We start from the raw sequence: 21,120 nt of genomic DNA, 5'->3' as shown, positions 1-21,120 counted from the left end.
CTCTCCACTTGGGCTGAAGTCGTCTCCCCTTCCACTCGGGCTGCAGCCACCGCCCCCTCCACTCAGGCTGCAGCCGCTGCCCCCCTTCATCGAGCTGCAACCGCTGCCCCCTTCACTTAGGCTGCGGCTGCCTCCCTCTCCACTTGGGCTGAAGTCGTCTCCCCCTTCCACTCGGGCTGCAGCCACCGCCCCCTCCACTCAGGCTGCAGCCGCTGCCCCCCTTCATCGAGCTGCAACCGCTGCCCCCTTCACTTAGGCTGCGGCTGCCTCCCTCTCCACTTGGGCTGAAGTCGTCTCCCCTTCCACTCGGGCTGCAGTCACCACCCCCTCCACTCGGGCTGCAACCACTGCTCCCTCCACTCAGGCTGCCACCCCCTCACTTGGTCTGCTCCCGGCACCCCGCCCCCTTACCTTCCTTCATCTGCTCCTCCCTCGGTCTGTCACTCCTGCTCCTGCCAGGATCTGGGTTACCATGGTAACCCGGGTCCCGACAAACAGGAGTAGGAGAGACAGATTGAGGGAGCAGCACCTTCTGCCTGCATCGGGAAGCCCTGCCGGCGCTGGGCCCCCCTTGGAGGTTGCTTCCCCTGCCCCCCCACTTCTTGGTGGTATTGCTTTCCCTATATAGTTTATGACAAAGACCACTGACCATTTTAGTAGCTGACCTCTGGTTTCTTTCCTTTTTAAGGTGTGGTGTAGGTTACTTCTGTCCTCCCTCTGGTCTGCCTCTGGACCAGCTCAGCAGACAGTGCCAGGGTGGTAACATTTGATATTCAGTGGCATTATCCAGTTAAGTGCCCCCCCCCCCCCAAGGTCTGCTGGTTTGGTGGTGGGGTTCCCCAAGTCCTGCCAGCAGAAGCCTTTCTCCGGTGATGTTCGCCGCTGCACTACCTGCCCTGCTTCCCTCCCCCACCACACGCATGAGCGGGGGGGGGGGGGCAGGGCAAATAGCGCAACGGCAAACATCGCTGGAGGAAGGCTTCTGTTGGCAGGACTTGGACACCCCCGCTAGCCCAGGTATGTGGGGTTGCAGCAGGGGCAGAGAGCAGGGGGAGGCGGAGCAAAATATGCCCTCCCACGTTGGGCTCAGGCCCCCCTCCAAATTGAGGTCTGGCTATGTGCCTGCACTGAACATTGACCTCAATGGGTTTTATAGAGTTTTAGAAAGATCTACTTTACTTATCTGCAAGAAATAGCGAGCCTTATTATTGGGGAAGAAATAGAGGGGCACACATCAGTTTGAGCCTTAAAACATGTTGCTTATGCCAGAAGACCCATCCTTCCCTTTATATAAAAAAAAGGAAAAACGTGTGCAGAGGGTGGAGAGGAATGGGGGAACCTTAACAGTATATTACCTGCACTGTTTTTTTAAAATATTGCTCCAGGTGTAGGCTGGTTTGCAAACTGCGTGTGGTAGGGATTGCCCCAGTGGTACATGAGAATATTTTCTGCTGTTGGTTGGGAATAAAGAGTTCCCAGCCTTACATCATCCTCACATTTGATGCCCCAGGCATCCCATGTCTGGGCAAGAGGCTACAGACAAAAGCTATTGCTCAGTCTGCTGGTAAGCTAAGAAACAGAAAGGAGATTTTGAAATCAAAAAGAGCCCTTGCCCTGTTATTTCTAAATGATAAGATTTGTAAACCACCTTGTTTTTCCTTAATAAAGGATGTAAGGCAATATCACTTCTGGTGGGAGAAGGAGGGAAGCCCTAGTGTCAAAACTGTGAGGATTGCCAGGCATTTGGTGGTTTGAGTGATATCTCCATATTTATTATCCCAAGTTATAATCGAGTTCAATGTGGCTAACAATTGAGATAAAGTAGACAATAAGTGTACAACAATCGTGTTATAATACAGTCAATATTTTGAAGTATAGACAAGAGAAGATACAGCACTTTTCAGATAAGTAAAGACATAGTTCATAAGTACATAAGTAATGCCACACTGGGAAAAGACCAAGGGTCCATCGAGCCCAGCGGCCAATCCAGGCCAAGGGCACCTGGCAAGCTTCCCAAACGTACAAACATTCTATACAATCAAGCCATTGTGACATCACTAATGAGGTTGGCTCTTATTGGTGGAATGAGCCACTATGACATCACAATAGGTTAAATCACTGCTCTATGTAATAAAAGTGAGCCAAGTAGAGGACCTAAGTACATAAGTAATGCCACACTGGGAAAAGACCAAGGGTCCATCGAGCCCAGCATCCTGTCCACGATAGCGGTCAATCCAGGCCAAGGGCACCTGGCAAGCTTCCCAAACGTACAAACATTCTATACATGTTATTCCTGGAATTGTGAATTTTTCCCAAGTCCATTTAGTAGCGGTTTATGGACTTGTCCTTTAGGAAACCGTCTAACCCCGTTTTAAACTCTGCTAAGCTAACCGCCTTCACCACGTTCTCCGGCAACGAATTCCAGAGTTTAATTATACGTTGGGTGAAGAAATATTTTCTCCGATTTGTTTTAAATTGACTACACTGTAGTCAATTTAAAACAAATCGGAGAAAATATTTCTTCACTGTAGTTTCATCGCATGCCCCCTAGTCCTAGTATTTTTGGAAAGCGTGAACAGACGCTTCACATCCACCTGTTCCACTCCACTCATTATTTTATATACCTCTATCATGTCTCCCCTCAGCCATCTCTTCTCCAAGCTGAAAAGCCCTAGCCTCCTTAGTCTTTCTTCATAAGGGAGTCGTCCCATCCCCGCTATCATTTTAGTCACCCTTCGCTGCATCTTTTCCAATTCTACTATATCTTTCTTGAGATGCGGCGACCAGAATTGAACACAATACTCAAGGTGCGGTCGCACAACGGCATTATAACATCCTCACACCTGTTTTCCATACCTTTCCTAATAATGCCCAACATTCTATTCGCTTTCCTAGCCGCAGCAGCACACTGAGCAGAAGGTTTCAGTGTATTATTGACAACATGCAAGTTAATAAATCCTGGAATTCATAAACCATTGATAAGAAACTGTGAAAAGAAATGGGTTTTAACATCTTATAAAACTACGTGTAATTATGTTGATGTCTAGTAGATTTCGGGAGAGAGTTCTAATATTTAGTGCCCTGATAATTGAAGTCTGCTGAAAGAACTGATTTGTAGACAACATTTTTACAATTTGGAAAGCGAAGTCTTAGGTAATCCCTAGCTCCAGGGAAAGCATTACACAGGGCAACTTCAACAAGATGATGCATGTAATCTGGGGCCAAGTCATGTAAAATTTGTAAGATGAAAACACAGAGCTTGAAGGTAACTCTAGATTTGATGGGGAGCCAATGTAGCTTAATTAATAAAGGTGAGGCCCTTTCAAAGCGTGGAATTCTATAAATAAATCGAGCCGCCGTATTTTCTGCTGTTTGGAGCCTTGTCAGGATCCGCTCCTTGCAACCTGCGTAGATGATTGATGTTGCAGTAGTCCATTTGTGACAAACCGGGGATTGTACAAGGAGTCTTAGGATCCCAGAAGAAAAATATGACCGGACTTGCTACAATTTCCAGAGGGTTGAAAAAGATTTTGCTATTACTGTAGAGAGCAAAAAGAGAGGGAAAAACAGCATATACAAAAAAAAAAAAAAGCACAACTGGGCCTTCAAGACTGAGACAACAGGAGTCCTTCATTAATGAGTGACCCGACACAGGCCGTGTTTCGGCGTCAGCAACGCCTGCCTCAGGGGTCGATGTGCAGTTTTAAAAATGTGTAAATGACGATGAAATTCAAATCCTCTGAGAAAAATGCATTTAAAATAGCATCGGCTAACAAAAGAGACGATGCAGTCGAAACTCTCCTGTTGAACGTTGTCGGCCGTGTAAAAGGCCCAGTTGTGCTATTACTGTAGATACATTAATTTTGAATGTTAGCTGACAGTCATACCTAGAATTATTTTAGTGTGGATTCCAAAGGGTGAGAGGTTGTTCTGTTATGAAGTTGCATTTGGTAGTTTGAGTGATACCTCCATTATGAAGGAGTGTATAAGAAGTTACTGGTCCCCCTTGATAACATTCCCTCACAGACCCACCTTAAATCCCATAAAATAAAGCAGAGAGGGTGTGGCTCAAGGTAAGCAAACTAACAGTTATGAACTTAGAAAGAATAACCCTATTTGTGTTTTTAAAAGCCCTGCTCCTTTGAGACTTACACTGTCGGTGTGTGTGAGCTTTGCATTTTATTCGGAGATTCGCACTGTTTATGCGCGGGAGTTCAGCACTGCCTTACATTCGGAGGCACATATCACACAAAATTTTGGAAAGCATCAGCCTTTTGAAATTAGTCTGCTGAAACCTCCTTTGTCATTGGTGTGACCCCTGACGCAGGTGCGGTAGCACCGAAACACGGCCCATGTCGGGTCTTTCTTCAATCAAAGTTCACTATTAAAGGATTTTTTAATGAAAGAACTGTGTTCCCTTTTGTTTTTAAAGGCCCTTTGTGCTGTTTTTTTTTTTTTTTGCTTGGTCTTTTTCTGTACTTGGTTCCCTCTCTTTGTCACTTTAAAAGCCCTTCAACAGGATTTCTTCTCTCACAATTATTCTCATTAAAACCCACTCCATAGGGAGTGCAGGGAGGGCATGGCCCAGGCAGGATAAACCCCACAAGCACAGCTAAACCAGAGAGGCCCAGGGAAGACAAGAGTACTACTACTACTACTTAACATTTCTAGAGCGCTACTAGGGTTATGCAGCGCTGTACAGATTAACAAAAAAGGTCAGTCCCTGCTCCAAGGAGCTTACAATCTAATGGGCGAAATGTCAAGTTGGGGCAGTCTAGATTTCCTGCATAGAGGTATGGTGGTTAGGTGCCAAAGGCGACATTGAAGAGGTGGGCTTTGAGTAAGTCTTTGAAGATGGGCAGGGAGGGGGCCTGGCGTATGGGCTCAGGGAGTTTATTCCAAGCATGGGGTGAGGCGAGGCAGAAAGGGTGGAGCCTGGAGTTGGCGATGGTGGAGAAGGGTACCGACAGGAGGGATTTGTCTTGAGAACGGAGGTTACGGGTAGGAATGTAAGGGGAGATGAGGGTAGAGAGGTAGGGAGGGGCTGCAGATCGAGTGCATTTGTAGGTTAAAAGGAGAAAATCAGTAGAAGGTCAAAGGATACATAAAAATAAAAAAGGAGAAAGGTCCCCCCGTTTCAGACCGCTGAGGCAGGTATTCAGCATCTGAGTCTCCACCTCTTCTTTATATGTTATTTGTCCAAACATTGCACCCTTCTTATTATTGGTATTACAATATTATCTTGGCCAATGATGGGTTAAAAGACAAAAGGTGCAGCTTGGGTTTGACGTCCAAAGTAGCTTCAAGGACTAGGTAAAAACAGTGCTGAGCACAATCAAACATATAAACGGCGAGTGACCGACTCACTCGCAAATGCGCAGTAGAGTAACCCTCCAGCAGATGCCTTCATCATATATCTGTTAGGGAAAGGGAAAAGGGGGTGGGATTTGATATACCACCTTTCTCTGGTTACAATCAAAGCAGTTTACATATTATATCAGTGGCGTACCAAGGGGGGGGGGCGGTGGGGGCGGTTCACCCCGGTGCACGCCGCTGGGGGGGGGGGGGTGCCGTGCGCCTGTTGGCTCTTCGTTTTCATGCTCCCTCTGCCCCAGAACAGGTTACTTCCTGTTCCGGGGCAGAGGGAGCATGAAAACGAAGAGCCGGCAGGCGCGCGGCACCCCCCCCCCCACCAGCGGCGTGCACCCGGGGGGGGTTCTTTCGCCGGGGGATCGGGGGTTCCTTCGCCGGGGGGGGGGGCGTCGCGCTGTTCCAGGGGGGGCACTGCACCCGGGGTCGGGGCGCATCGGCGATCCGCCCCGGGTGTCAGCCCCCGTAGGAACGCCACTGTATTATATACAGGTACTTATTTTGTACCAGGGGCAACGGAGGGTTAAGTGACTTACCCAGAGTTGGCAGCAGAAGTTTAATTCTTCAGATAGTCCAAGTTTTATCTTGGAACCTTGCGAGCTGCTAATCCTTGAGGCCAGGCCAGAGTCAGGTCTGGTTTTGATTAATCTTTAAGACGAAACTAGTGCTCAGGGACGGGGCTGCAGGAAAATTATTACATGAACTTAAAGACCCACATTTGTTCTTAGTAATGAACTCAGAATACCTCTGTGTTTTTAAAAGCACTTCGACAAGATTTCTTCTCTCCCCTTATTCTCACTAAAACCCAGTCCACTGTGGACTGGGCTTTAGTGAGAATAAGGGGAGAGAAGAAATCTTGTCGAAGTGCTTTTAAAAACACAGAGTTATTCTTTCTGAGTTCATAACTGTCAGTTTGCTTGCCTTAGTAACAGCTGCCAGGAGTGTGGCTGTGTGGCTGTTTGTGAACTTTGTCACAGTTTGCAGGAGGGGGGGGGATAAGTCCTTCAGCTTTTCCTGCATGCAAATGAGGGCAAGCAGACAGGTTGATGGGAGCTTTTTCATACATTTTGGAGAGGAGTAATTCACTGAAATGAATAAAGCTTGTGGGACAGACACACGCCCTACACACTGTATGGAGAGAGCTGAATCAAACCGAGGGAAGTGAAAACCTGCTCCCCACAATTTTAGGGGGGAGGGTAACTCATGGCACAAATAGTGAAGGCATGCTGAACCAACTGTAGTGGTTCTGGCTGGGTGTAGAGATCCCTCTATAGCAGGGGCGGGAGGGGGGTCCAGAGCCTGAGGTGAGGGGGCACACTTTAGCTCTCCCCCCCCCCTGGTTCTGCTGACCCCCCCTGCCCTTGCCAACCCAGCCACCAATGCCACCAACCTTGCCCCGCCCCCTGACAAAGACCCCTCTCGACCCTCTTCCCGCTGCCAACTCACTGTCGCCTACCCTTGCTGGCGCGGGACCCCAACCCCTGCCAGCAAAGGCAGGTGACGGCAGGTTGGTGGCGGGAGGGGGGGTCGAGAGGGTCGTTGGCAGGGGGGCCCAGGGCCCCCCTGCCCCACGTAGCTACGCCACTGCTCTATAGTGGGGAAATCCTGGAACTGTCAATTACAGAGCCTTAATAAAGGCTGGTAAATCTGAATCCCAGCAGGGAAAGTACCTTCTCTGAAGACATGGAGACAGGGGCGTAGCCAGACAACTGATTTTGGGTGGGCCTAGGCAAGAATTGGTTGGGCACCAAGTGTTCTCTCCCCCTCCCCTCAACCACCACCCAAAAAATGATCTCAGCCGATGGGAAAACGCTTCTTTCCAACCTTGGCAACAGGCATGCACTGAAAACTGAGCATGCAAAGGTGTCGTGGAGAGTAGTGTTTTCGTTACCATCAGGGGAAAATCTTCAGCTGGTGGAGCTTGGGATTCCCACCAGTTACCACTAAACATGTGCTACTGTTGGGTGGGCCTGAGCCATAAATCAAGCCCACCTGTGGCTACGCCACTGCACGGAGAGCGGAAGCCCTTGGGAACCAGGCTGGAGACTAGAAAGCTTTTGGGATCAGCTCAGGGCAGAAGAAAAGGGCCTGTGGGGGTACTATCAGTGCCTAGGGCTGGGAAGAGCTGAGGTAGTCATCTACTGGGGAACCCTGAGACAGGTGGCTGTAGAGTCATGCTAAGGGCTGGAACCTCTGGAACTCCAGCAGGGAGAAGCCCCAGAGGTTCTTCATGAAGAGAAGATCAGTGTGGGAGGAGGCCTCAGGGGTGCAATCTGCTCTAGGGGCCCAGCGAGAGAGAAGGCCTCTGGGATGCAATTGGCACTAGGGGCCCAGTGAGCGAGAAGGCCTCCAGGGTCTAACCGGTACTAGGAGCCAGGCAAGGGAGAAGACCTCCAGCATGCAAATTGGCACTAGGGGCCCAGAAAGGAAGGACAGCTCTTGGGAGGACAGCAGGTCCTCAGAGCCCTGGGAAGTTCCAGGAAGCAGGAGCACGGTCAGGCACAACAGGCCTGGAGGCCCAGCCTAGCATCCACCAGCCCCAGATGCCTTCTGCAGGAGGGCTGAGATCTGAGGGGTCTGGGAGTGGATGGACTTGCAGGGAAGGAGGGAAAGGACCAAGACCACCCAGCCATGCCCACACACTAATCTGACTAGGCAGCAGGGAAGAGCTTATAGCTCCTACCTGGGCAAGCCAGACTACATAGTAACATAGTAGATGACGGCAGAAAAAGACCTACATGGTCCATCCAGTCTGCCCAAGATAAACTCATATGTGTATACCTTACTTTGATTTGTACCTGTCTTTTTCAGGGCACAGACCGTATAAGTCTGCCTAGCAGTATTCTGTGCCTCCCAACCACCAGTCCCGTTTCCCATCACCGGCTCTGGCACAGACCATATAAGTCTGCCCTCCACTATCCTCGCCTCCCAACCACCAACCCCTCTTCCCCCCCACCTGCTCTGCCACCCAATTTTAGCTAAGGTTCTGAGGATCCATTCCTTCTGCACAGGATTCCTTTATGCATATCCCACGCATGTTTGAATTCCGTTACCGTTTTCATCTCCACCACCTCCCGCGGGAGGGCATTCCAAGCATCCACCACCCTCTCCGTGAAAAAATACTTCCTGACATCTTTCCTGAGTCTGCCCCCCTTCAATCTCATTTCATGTCCTCTCGTTTTACCGACTTCCCATCTCCGGAAAAGGTTAGTTTGCGGATTAATACCTTTCAAGTATTTGAACGTCTGTATCATATCACCCCTGTTCCTCCTTTCCTCCAGGATATACATGTTCAGGTCAGCAAGTCTCTCTTCATACGTCTTGGAACGCAAATCCCATACCATTCTCGTAGCTTTTCTTTGCACCGCTTCCATTTTTTTAACATCCTTCGCAAGGTACGGCCTCCAAAACTGAACACAATACTCCAGGTGGGGCCTCACCAACGTCTTATACAGGGGCATTAAAACCTCCTTTTTTCTGCTGGTCACATCTCTCTCTATATAGCCTAGCAATCTTCTAGCTATGGCCACCGCCTTGTCACACTGTTTCGTCGCCTTCAGGTCCTCAGATACTATCACCCCAAGCTGACAGGGACTGAACAGCGGAGGAAAGACCAAGTCATTGACTCTGAATACCTGAGCCCAAGAATGACTGTTGATGCCAGAGGGCATACATTGAAATAGTATCTGGTTTAAAAGGTTAACTGTCATTAATTTGCTTTGTTTGTGTTTGCTAAAGAAAGTTAAGAGAAACAGGCTCTAGGGATATGGTGTATGAAAACGGAACAATGCTATACATACATAGATTTGTGTAAATAGTTAAAGCTTGTTTAATTTAATAGCCAGCCCTGTTCACAGTATTTTTTTTTTTATTGTTCCTGGGGGGGTAGAAGAGGGTAATCTCACCCATCAGCACTTGCCTTCCCCAGGTGAAGGCACCGAGAGCTAAGTGAGTAAGAGACTAACGGAGGCTCCAGCTAAGTTGGACCCCGAATCCAGGTGCTCCCAATAAGGGGGCGTTACATTAGTTTATCTAATCTGTGAAGGAAACAGGCTTTTTATACTACTTGTGAATATAAATACCGTAAAGTGTTTTTGTTTTACTTTCACCACTCTGAATGACTGCGTTTGCTGAGACTCCAGACCACACCCTCACCAACACTGATACATCCATAATAATCCATAGTGTTTATTAATTTGATTAACCGCAAAGCAACATACAGGTCAAATTGAAAAAAAGGGGGGTGCAAATATGTAGGTATGTTTGAGTGGCGTAGCTATGTGGGGCCACGGGGGCCTGGCCCCCCCAAATTTCATCTGGGCCCATGGTTTTGCTGGCGGGGGGGAGGGTCCCCAACCCCTGCCAGCTGAAGCCTTGTTCAGCACTGGTCTCCGGCGCCGCCGTGTTGCCTGCCCTGCTCTCTCTTCCCCCTCACGTCCTGCATACTTCTTTAAGTGAAACTGAGCATGCTCAGTTTCACTTAAAGGAGCGTGCAGGACGTGAGGAAGAGAGAGCAGGGCAGGAAATGCAGCGGAGCTGGAAACCGGCGCTGGAGAAGGCTTCAGCTGGCGAGGGTTGGGGACTCCCACCAGCAAAGGTATTTGCTGCTGTGGGGTGCGGCAGGGTGGCGGGGGAAGCGGTGAGGCGGTGGGGAGGGCAAGGCGGCTGGAGGGGGGGCGGCGACGGGATGGCAGACTAAACTGTGCCCCCCCCCCCACCGCGGGCTCTGGCCCCCTCCCACTGCGAGGTCTGACTATGCCCCTGGTATGTTTGAGTCTTTGCTGCCTTCCAGGGCCACTGATTGTTGCACCGATGTTCCCAGGCGGCCCAATCAGACTGAGCGAAAAAAGGTGATTAAGCTGTCTGATTACTCCTACCCCTGTGACTAACCTGCACCTTTCTGTCTTGCTTTAGAAACTCTGTGGATCCCACTATCCCATAAGCATCCCTTTTATCGTGGTCAATGAGTTCTGTGAACGCTTCTCTTACTATGGCATGAAAGGTATGTGAACAGACATTTCTTCATCATTTTTGTTTACAGTTGTCTGGATCATGGTCACTCCCATTGTACAATAAAATAAAACTGTCCATTTATTTATTTTGCCTCTGCCTTTGTATCTTGTATTTATGGTAAGCGATATACATGAGCATCTAGATAAGGAACTGGTTGCTCTTGTGGTGTCATTAGATTTGTCTGCAGCTGTCAACCTCATAGACAATAAACTGTTACTGTCCTACTTGAGAGAGAGATTAGGGAGTCCTTTTACAAAAGGTGCGCAGAAAAATGGCTTGCGGTAGTGTAGGCACGGGTTTTGGGCGTGCGCCAGTCCATTTTTCAGCGCGCCTGTAAAAAAACTTTCTTAAAAATTTTTGCCAAAAATGGACGTGCGGCAAAATGAAAATTGCCGCACGTCCATTTGGGGGTCTGAGACCTTACCGCCAGCCATTGACCTAGCGGTAAAGACTCACGCTATAACCGGGCGGTAATGACATTCGCACGACAAATGCCACTTGGCGCGTGTCCATTATGCACGTCTGAAAATTACAAATATTTTTCAGCTGCGCATATCGCACGCACACTAAAAATGAAAATACCACAAGAGCCACGCCGTAGTCAGGCGGTAGCACTATTTTGTCTCGCATTGGGCATGCGTAGACGCTTACGCAGCTTAGTAAAAGGACCCCTCAGTGTTTGAATGGTTTTAAGTCATTTCTTCCTGAGATTCTTTTAGGTGTCTGTGGCAGCGTGGCTTGCGGCTGGCTGCAAGACCTCTCACAAATGTGGCACACATACACACAGGTCGCACGTAGGAAGTCACAATGCTTTTATTTATGTACATACAAAGAGAATAATCAACCCTGTTTCCTCACAGGATTGGTACTTCCAATTAAAGTCTCTCAAACACAGTCCCAATTCAATTCCAGTAGCCTGCCCCTGGCTTGACTACACATCTTCAATATGCAATAACTTCCTTTATCATAACCACAGTTCCAATAGCCAAGGGATAATTAGCCTGCGTTGGCAGCCTTCAGTTACCTCACTTGTGATCACACAACCCTGGAATTCCTGAAGGTATAGGCTTAAGACTTCTTATCACACAGGAATGCAAGGGTCTGAGCTAGGGCCATTCCTCATCCCTGGAACTCCCCTGAGGTATTGTAGCCGTTAGAATGGATTCTTGCTCAGGGCTCCTTCTGGAGACCTGTTCCCTCAGGTCCTCCCTGATCCACTCTGCTCCAGGGCATTTAACCAACTCCCTACCTGAGCCCCAGCCCTCTGACATGGCAGGTTAGCGCCACCTGCTGTAAGGTGGCTAAACTGCAACCTCTGTGAGGGAGTGTTCTTAGGGACACCCACTGCTATACCATTCCCTCCCTCACAGTGTCCCACTTTAGAAACGTAGAAACATGACGGCAGATAAAGGCCAAATGGCCCATCCAGTCTGCCCATCCCCTGTAACCCTTAACACTTCCTTTTCCTAAGCGATCCCACATGCTTATCCCATGACTTTTAAAATTCTGACACAGTCCTCGACTCCACAACCTCCACCAGGAGGCCATTCCACGCTTCCATCACCCTTTCAGTGAAAAAAATACTTTCTTAGATTACTCCTAAGCCTATTCCCTCTTAACTTCATCGTATGCACCCAGAGTTTTTTTTCAGTTGAAAAAGGCTTACTTCCTGTACATTAACGCCCTTGATATATTTAAATGTCTCTATCATATCTCCTCTCTCCCAGCGTATACATGTTGAGGTTCATAAGCCTGTCCCTGTATTTTTTGTGTTCAAGACCACTTACTAATTTTGTAATTGCCCTCTGGACCGACTCCATCCCGTTTATATCTTTTTGTAGGTGCGATCTCCAGAACTGCACACAGTACTCTAAATGGGGCCTCAAAAGAGACTTATACAAGGGCACTATCACCTCCTTTTTCCTTTCTGGTCATCCCTCTTTTTATGCACCCAAGCATCCTTCTGGCTTTGGCTGTCACTTTTTCTACTTGTTTGGAAGCTTTTAAGGTCATCAGACACAATCACCCCCAAGTCCCGCTCTTCCTTCGTACACTGAAGCACTTCACCCCCTATACTGTACCATTCCCTTGGTTTCTTGTGACCCTGCATTTTTTAGCATTAAATCTTAGTTGCCAAATATCGGTCCATGCCTCCAGCTTCGCTAGGTCCTTCCTCATGCCATTCGCACCCTCCAGGGTGTCCACCCTGTTGCAGAGTTTGGTATCATCTGCAAAGAGACAAACCTTACCAGACAGCCCTTCCGCAATATCGCTCACAAAGACGTTAAAAAGAGCCGGCCCAAGGACAGATCCCTGCAGTACTCCACTGACAGCATCCCTTTCTTCAGAGCAAGCTCCATTTAGCACTACCCTCTGTCTCCTTCCATTCAACCAATTTTTAACCCAATCAGTTACCTAGGTCCCATACCGAGGGCGCTCAATTTATTTATCAGTCACCTGTGTGGAACCGTATCAAAGGCTTTGCTGAAATCCAAGTATACCACATCAAGCACCCCTCACACGTCCAACTATTTGGTCACCCAGTCGAAGAAGTAATCATTTGTAATCATTATCATGTATAGATCCCCAAGGTTCAGTCCTTTCCTGATATTCAGTGACACGTAACCAGAAAACGGTAGCGGAATTTAAGCATGCGTGGGATAAACATAAAGGAATCCTGTGCAGAAGGAATGGATCTTCAGAAGCTTAGCCGAGATTGGGAGGCGGGGCTGGTGTTTGGATGGTGGGGCTAGTGCTGGGCAAGACTTCTACGGTCTGTGTCCTGAAAATGACAGATACAAATCAAGTTAAGGTATACACAAGAAGTAGCACATATGAGTTTATCTTGTTGGGCAGACTAGATGGACTGTGCAGGTCTTTTTCTGCGGTCATCTACTATGTTACTATGTATATGTTACTTAACCAGATAGTCCTGCTGAGTATCAGATCAGACTTCCCCGTCACTCTCTAGGCACTGCCAGTACAGTCGGGAGCCTGAGTGCTGTGCACTGATTTGCAACCAGATATTCAGTTCCGGTGCCAGGATCTCTGGGCAAGCTGGGCTGCAGAAAAGGCTGACCTAACCTGCCTGGATAACTATCAGGGTGCTGAATATCTGAATAACGTCCGGATATTTAGTGCTGGAACCCCTGGGATGAGCCAGTGCTAAATATGCAGTTATAAATCATCCCACAGCAGCAGGTGTTTACAAAAATCCTGACCACTACAGACTGACGATTGACCCCTGACATCCACCACTGCACTAACCACTAGGCTACTCCTAGTGGTTAGTGTAGTGGGTGGAGAACTAGGTTCAATTCCCACTGCAGCTCCTTGTGACTCTGGGAAAGTCACTTAACCCTCCATTGCCCCATGTAAGTCGCATTGAGCCTGCCATGAGTGGGAAAGCGCAGGGTACAAATGTAACAAAAATAATATAGATACTATTGGAGATTCTACATGGAATGTTGCTACTATTGGAGATTCTACATGGAATGTTGCTATTCCACTAGCAACATTCCATGTAGAAGGCTGTGCAGGCTTCTGTTTCTGTGAGTCTGATGTCCTGCATGTACGTCCTGGTCCTGGGAAACTGAGGAACTGAGTTCGCTTCCCACTTCAGGCACAGGCAGCTCCTTGTGACTCTGGGAAAGTCACTTAACCCTCCATTGCCCCATGTAAGCCGCATTGAGCCTGCCATGAGTGGGAAAGCGCAGGGTACAAATGTAACAAAAATAATATAGATACTATTGGAGATTCTACATGGAATGTTGCTACTATTGGAGATTCTACATGGAATGTTGCAATTCCACTAGCAACATTCCATGTAGAAGGCTGCACAGGCTTCTGTTTCTTTGAGTCTGACGTCCTGCACGTACGTGCAGGATGTCAGACTCACAGAAGCAGAAGCCTGCGCGGCCACATTGGTGATCTGCAAGGGCCGACTTCTACATGGAATGTTGCTAGTGGAATAGCAACATTCCATGTAGAATCTCAAATAGTAGCAACAGTGGAGGAGTGGCCTAGTGGTTAGGGTGGTGGACTTTGGTCCTGAGGAACTGAGTTTGATTCCCACTTCAGGCACAGGCAGCTCCTTGTGACTCTGGGCAAGTCACTTAATCCTCCATTGCCCCATGTAAGCCGCATTGAGCCTGCCATGAGTGGGAAAGCGCAGGGTACAAATGTAACAAAAATAAAATAGATACTATTGGAGATTCTACATGGAATGTTGCTATTCCACTAGCCCTAGATCACCAATGTGGCCGCGCAGGCTTCTGCTTCTGTGACTCTGATGTCCTGCACATACGTGCAGGATGTCAGACTCACAGAAACAGAAGCCTGCACAGCCTTCTACATGGAATGTTGCTAGTGGAATAGCAACATTCCATGTATAATCTTCAATAGTAGCAACATTCCATGTAGAATCTCCAATAGTATCTATTTTATTTTTGTTACATTTTTACCCTGCGCTTTCCCACTCATGGCAGGCTCAATGCGGCTTACATGGGGCAATGGAGGGTTAAGTGACTTGCCCAGAGTCACAAGGAGCTGCCTGTGCCTGAAGTGGGAATCAAACTCAGTTCCTCAGCTCCCCAGGACCAAAGTCCACCACCCTAACCACTAGGCCACTCCTCCACACCAACATTCTATAGCGCTACCAGTTGTACGCAGCACTTCACAATTAAACATTTAGATTGTAAGCGCTTCTGAGCAGGGACTGTCTTTTCTTCGTCCCTGCTCAGAAGCGCTTACAATCTAAATCAGGACAGACAGACAGGACAAATAAGGGATAAGGGTAGGACAGACAGATAGGACATATAGGGAAAGGCCATAACTTTGGGCCCACAATGTAGAAGATGGTGGATCTATGTATATCTAGCCTGACATTGTGGAATGATGGAATGTGAGAGCAATGTGCGTCCATGTGCCTCGGCTTTCCCTTCAGTTTGCTGCTCGTAAGTGGAAGATGCAGTGATAATTTGCACTGCTAACCACTAGGGGTGGGCTATTAGTGCATTAAGGGGCCCATTTACAAAGCGGTGGTAAGACCAGCATGGACTTACTGCACGCTAAAACTGAACTACTGCTGGGTTGAGCACGTGTCATTTCCGGTGCTCCCTGGGAATTTTCTTTTTTGTCTAGCGCAGTGCTAACCCAGCAGTAATTGGGCATCACCGTATGCTACCCGGTTACTGCTGGGTTACCGTGGGAACCCTTACCGCCACCTCAATGGGTGCCGGTAAGTGCTCTATGCCGCATGGCCATTCAGCGAACGTTATTTATTTATTTATTTGTTGCATTTGTATCCCACATTTTTCCCACCTATTTGCAGGCTCAATGTGGCTTACAATTTCCGTCATGACATATGCCATTTCAGAGTACAGATACAGTTATCTTACCGCATGGCCACTTTTTGGGTCTTTTTACTTGCTGCGGTAAAAGGGCCCTGGCGTATGGGAGAAACAGCCTCCGCCTCTACCGCACCTTAGTAGAAGGACCCCTAATAGTTTAACGTAGGCTGTGTATTATAATGTGACCCGATTTTTTTAAAATGCTGACCCACGACCTGCTTTTACTTTTACAGAAGGGCTCCTTATCTCCTCCCCCCCCCCCCCCCCCCGTGCTCCTTATCTCTCCCTGCACAGCTGGGCTCTGCAGATGTTTGAGCCACCACAGAACAGGAAGTTGGGGAAGTCTTGTGGGACTTGAAACCTTGAGATTTCCCAACTGCCTTCACTGCGCAGCTCAAGTACCTGCAGAGCATGGGCGTACAAGGAGCTCCAAGGAAGGTTACAAGGAGCCCTGCTATAGAGGTAAAAGCAGGGAGCGGGTCAGCATTAAAGGAGCACCAACGAAGGAGCGTAGGGGTCCTGCTGTACAGGTAAAAGTGGGAGGAGGGAAAAGAATCTGGATGAAGACTGGGGAGGGGGCATGAGAGAAAATGGCAGAGAGGCTGGTGGGGGAGGAATGAGAGAATCTGGCTGAAAGCTGTGGAGGGGGGGCATGAGAGAAACTGGGGGAGAGACTGGGGAGGAGGGCATGAGAGAATCTGGATGAAGGCTGGATTCGTGCTGTGATTAAGCGCAATTAATTGCGATTAATCACATACTAAACTAATCATGATTAACATTTTTAATCGTTGCCCGCCCCTACTAACTGTCACGTCGGTGCTCACCTCGCCCTCTGGTGGCCAGAACCGGTGGCTGCTGTGGACCGTCACCCGTTCCAGATTTCAGCCCGGTCCGGTCCGGATCTTCTGGGCTGCCAGACTTGCTTGCTTGGATTGAACCTACACAGCACCCGTAGTTTCCTGGTGATGGTTGCAGCTGAACTCCAGGTGCTGCTGGGCTTATTAGCCATTCTGAAACCTTGCTGCTTTGCCTTTGCATTGCATCTAAGGCCCTGGTATGTTGGTGCTTGTTGCACTTCTGCTAGTCCAGTGTTTGCCTGAGATTCTTGCCTGTTTCTAGTTAGTCTATGTTTAGTTTAGGTTTTACTTGCTTTCCTTGCCTGGTTTCTTGTTTGTAATTCTGTGTTTAGTTTCTGTTTGTCTGTGTTCTGGCTTTGGGGCTGCTTGCAGCTCTTAGTTCTGTTTCTTGTTAGTCAGTGTTTGTTCCCTGTTTAGTAGCTGTTTTGCAGCTTTCTGTTCTGCCCTTTGGCTTTCCCTTCCTTGCCCAGTCTCCTGCCTTGCTGCCCATGTTCCTCCCTTTCCCCTCTGACCCTCAGTCCCTGTGCTGCCTTGCTGTTATCCAGTCCTGCCTTGTCCAGCAAGTCCTGCCGGCCACCTGAAGCCCAGAGCTCAACTCTTGGTGAAAAGTGGCCAAGTGCAGGTGAAGCCTAACTGTTTGCCCGAGATTTGCCCTGTCTGTAGCGTGGGGTGGTTTTGCCTGCCACTGCCGCTCCTCGGCAGTGGCCCAAGGGCTCACAACCTAGTTTCCAGCCTTGAGAACGTGACACTAACCACTTTACTTTATTCCAGGTTCTCTGAATTCACACACTTAAAATGCAAGACTCGGTCCTTAGCTTCATCTAGGCCAGTAGTGTTCAGTGCCAGTCTTCAAACAGGTCAGGTTTTCAGGATATCTATAGTGAATAGGTATGAGATAGATTTGCACACATCCAACCTCTGTTGTTTGCAGACTTGCAGCATGCATATTCATTAGGAATATCCTGAAAACCTGAGCATTTTGTATCCTTCAGTAACTAGGAGTGAATAGCTCAGATGTAGGTTTTCTTAACATGAAGAATTGTAATTCTTTTTTGCTCTATTTATCTTTTCAGCTGTGTTGACTTTGTATTTCCTTTATTATCTTCACTGGAATGAGACTCTGTCCACCACGGTATACCATGCCTTCAGTGGTCTCTGTTATTTCACACCAATCTTTGGAGCCCTTATCGCAGACTCCTGGTTAGGAAAATTCAAGTAAGTGATGCAATAAAATGCACTATCATTTTCCAAAGCATGCGTGCACGTGTGTGGTAAGCAAAAGGGGAGGATGAAGGCAACAGTGTCTGTGGAGTACTACTACTACTACTACTTAGCATTTCTATAGCGCTGCCAGGGTTACGCAGCGCTGTACAAGTTTAACATGGGGAAGGACAGTCCCTGCTCAGGAGAGCTTACAATCTAGAGGTTACAAACTATGTAGTCAATGTAGGTAACATGAATGGGGAAGGTGGTTAGGCGCCAAAGGCAAGGGAGAAGAGATGGGCTTTGAGTAAGGACTTGAAGATGGATAGGGAGGGCGCATGAAGTATGGGCTCGGGAAGGCTGTTCCAGGCATATGGTGATGCGAGGCAGAAGGGGCGGAGTCTGGAGTTTTGGTAGAGACACAACAGAACTGCCAAGTACTACTACTACTACTACTTAGCATTTCTATAGCGCTGCCAGGGTTACGCAGCGCTTTACAAGTTTAACATTGGGAAGGACCGTCCCTGCTCAAAAGAGCTTACAATCTAAAGGTTACAAACTATGTAGTAAGTGTAGGTACCATGAGTGGGGAAGGTGGTTATGCGCCAAAGGCAAGGGAGAAGAGATGGGCTTTGAGTAAGGACTTGAAGATGGGCAGGGAGGGCGCATGGCGTATGGGCTCGGGAAGTCTGTTCCAGGCATAAGGTGATGCGAGGCAGAAGGGGCGGAGTCTGGAGTTAGCGGTGGTGGAGAAGGGTACAGATAGGAGTGATTTGTCCTGAGAGCGGAGGTTACGGGTGGGAACATTCGGGGAGAGGAGGGTAGAGAGGTAATGGGGGGCTGCAGATTGACTTTTGGCGGTTGTCAGGTTTGAAGGCGTTTTTCTGAATAGAGACGAGCTGTCCAAACAACGGGAGTTTTACCCCGATCGGTTTACTCACCTCTTGCGCTACAGTTTGCAAGTTGACCGATAGGAGTTTATTGACCCCTGATGCAGGTGGTTGTACGCCGAAACACGGCCCGTGTCGGGTATTTGTGATATTAAAGGACTCCATTTTTTCTCAATCCTGAAGGCCCAGTTTCTGTTTCTTTTTTGTTTGCCTTGTTGTACTTGTATGCTGTTTTCCCTCTCTTTTGTGACTGTGTATACTAGTTTTCAGGCATGCCAGTGGTGGCATCAGCTTAAAGCAGGGGCGTAGCCAGACACCCAATTTTGGGTGGGCCTGGGCCCAAGATGGGTGGGCAGAAGAACTCTGCCCTGTCCCACAAGTGATTTGGTCTCTCCCTCTCTCAGTTGCATGCTATTGCCATATGGTCTCTCAAACATCCCCCTCCCCCCATACCTTTTAAATAGCAGAGGTTCACTGGCAACAAGCTGCAAATAATGCACACTGCTCATGTTGGCTCCACAGCCTTCCCTATGATGCAACTTCCTGTTTCCGCATAGGCGGGAATACATCAGAGGGAAGGCTGGTATGCAGGAAGGACAGGAATTTTCGGCTGGTGGGGCTTGGGAATCCCTGCCAGACACTTCATAGGTGTGCTGCTATTGGGTGGGCCTGAGGTCAAACTAGGTGGGCCTGGGCCCATCCAGGCCCACCCTTGGCTACGCCACTGGCTTAAAGCAAGTGCCGTCAGCTGCCATTTGGAAGAGGAAATCTTCAGCTGTCGGGGTGTGGGGATTCCTGCCAGCTCAGGTATTCAGGTGGGGGTGGAAGAGTAGAGAGTGGAGTGGCTCAGGGTGGGGGAAGAATTCCGTGTGCACCCACCTTGGGCTAAGACTCACCCAAAATTGGCCATCTGGCTACTTCCCTGAGCTACATGAGATCATAGAAAGAGGAAGACAGGCAACAGAGTTTGGAAAAGCTATGAAAATCTGGGAAATAAGGTTTGGAAAGCGAAGATACAAATGGAAGAAAAATAGTTAACACAGGAAAATGGGAAGACATTTTTTTTTTAATTTAGGGGTCCTTTTACAAAGCGCTAAAAAGTGGCCTTTGCACGCCCTTAAGTGATTCTTTCCTGTGCGCTAAGGCCATTTTTTAGCACAGCAGTAAAATGGCTGATTTTTTTGAATTTTTGTCTTAATAGCCATGTACTGATGTTGCCATTAGCGAGAGGCCATTAAAAAAATTAGAGCGGGAGCCCTTACTGCCACCTGTTTTGTTGCTAATTAGTTGGCACGTGGCAGTGTATCTTTGCTGATTTAATTTCATATTCATTTCATTAATATTTATATACCGCCCTTATGCAAAGCGGTGCACAATTCAACATACATAAGAAGAGAAAACATCACATAAAAGCTCATAAATTCAAAGTAGACACATCTTGCACTACACTCCAGCTTATAATCGAAAGACAAAAACGCCTATATTGCGACCTAAATCGGGAGATGGACGTTTATCTCCCAAAAACGAATAACGCGGTATAATCGAAAGCCGAACTTGGACGTTTTCAACTGCACTCCATCGCGGAAGCGTACAAAGTTGACGGGGGCGTGTCGGAGGTGTGGTGAAGGCGGGACCGGGGCATGGTTATCACCCGAACAGAGATGGGCGCCTTTCACCGATAATGGAAGAAAAGTATGCGTTTGTAGCTAGAATTTAGGGCACTTTTCCTGGACCCTGTTTTTTCACGAATAAGGCCCCAAAAAGTGCTCTAAATGACCAGATGACCATCGGAGGTCATCAGGGATGACCTCCCCTGACTCCCCCAGTGGTCACTAACCCCCTCCCACCACAAAAAAATGATGTTTCACAACTTTTTATTTTCACCATCAAATGTCATACCCACCTCCCTGGCAGCAGTATGCAGGTCCCTGGAGCAGTTGTTAGGGGGTGCAGTGGACTTCAGGCAGGTGGACCCAAGCCCATCCCCCCCTACCTGTTACAATTGTGCTGCTTAATGCTTAGTCGTCCAACCCCCCAAACCCACTGTACCCACATGTAGGTGCCCCCCTTCACCCCTTAGGGCTATAGTAATGGTGTAGACTTGTGGGCAGTGGGTTTTGAGGGGGATTTGGGGGGCTCAACACACAAGGGAAGGGTGCTATGTACCTGGGAGATCTTTTACCTTTTTTTTTGTTTTTGTAAAAGTGCCCCCTAGGGTGCCCGGTTGGTGTCCTGGCATGTGAGGGGGACCAGTGCACTACGACTCCTGGCCCCTCCCACGAACAGATGCCTTGGATTTATTCGTTTTTGAGCCGGGCGCTTTCATTTTCCGTTATCACTGAAAAACAAAAACGCCCAGCTCACAAATTGTCGACTAAAACATGGACGTCTATTTTTTTTCGAAAATACGGTTCGGTCCGCCCCTTCACGGACCCG

General features: G+C 48.4%; 1 protein-coding gene across 1 annotated transcript in view; it reads left to right on the top strand.

Annotated features, from left to right (window-relative positions):
- SLC15A2 (solute carrier family 15 member 2) overlaps positions 1 to 21,120 on the top strand; it is a 219,214-nt gene that overhangs the window by 27,786 nt on the left and 170,308 nt on the right. The window contains exons 2-3 of the mRNA XM_030210263.1: positions 10,285 to 10,372; positions 17,665 to 17,806. Coding sequence (XP_030066123.1) covers positions 10,285 to 10,372; positions 17,665 to 17,806 — 230 coding nt within the window. The remainder of the gene's footprint in view (positions 1 to 10,284; positions 10,373 to 17,664; positions 17,807 to 21,120) is intronic.

This window comes from Microcaecilia unicolor, chromosome 7 (assembly GCF_901765095.1).
Source record: "Microcaecilia unicolor chromosome 7, aMicUni1.1, whole genome shotgun sequence".
Classification (NCBI taxonomy): domain Eukaryota; kingdom Metazoa; phylum Chordata; class Amphibia; order Gymnophiona; family Siphonopidae; genus Microcaecilia; species Microcaecilia unicolor.
Note: the sequence above shows the minus strand (reverse complement) of the source record. Positions and strands in the feature narration are given on the sequence as shown.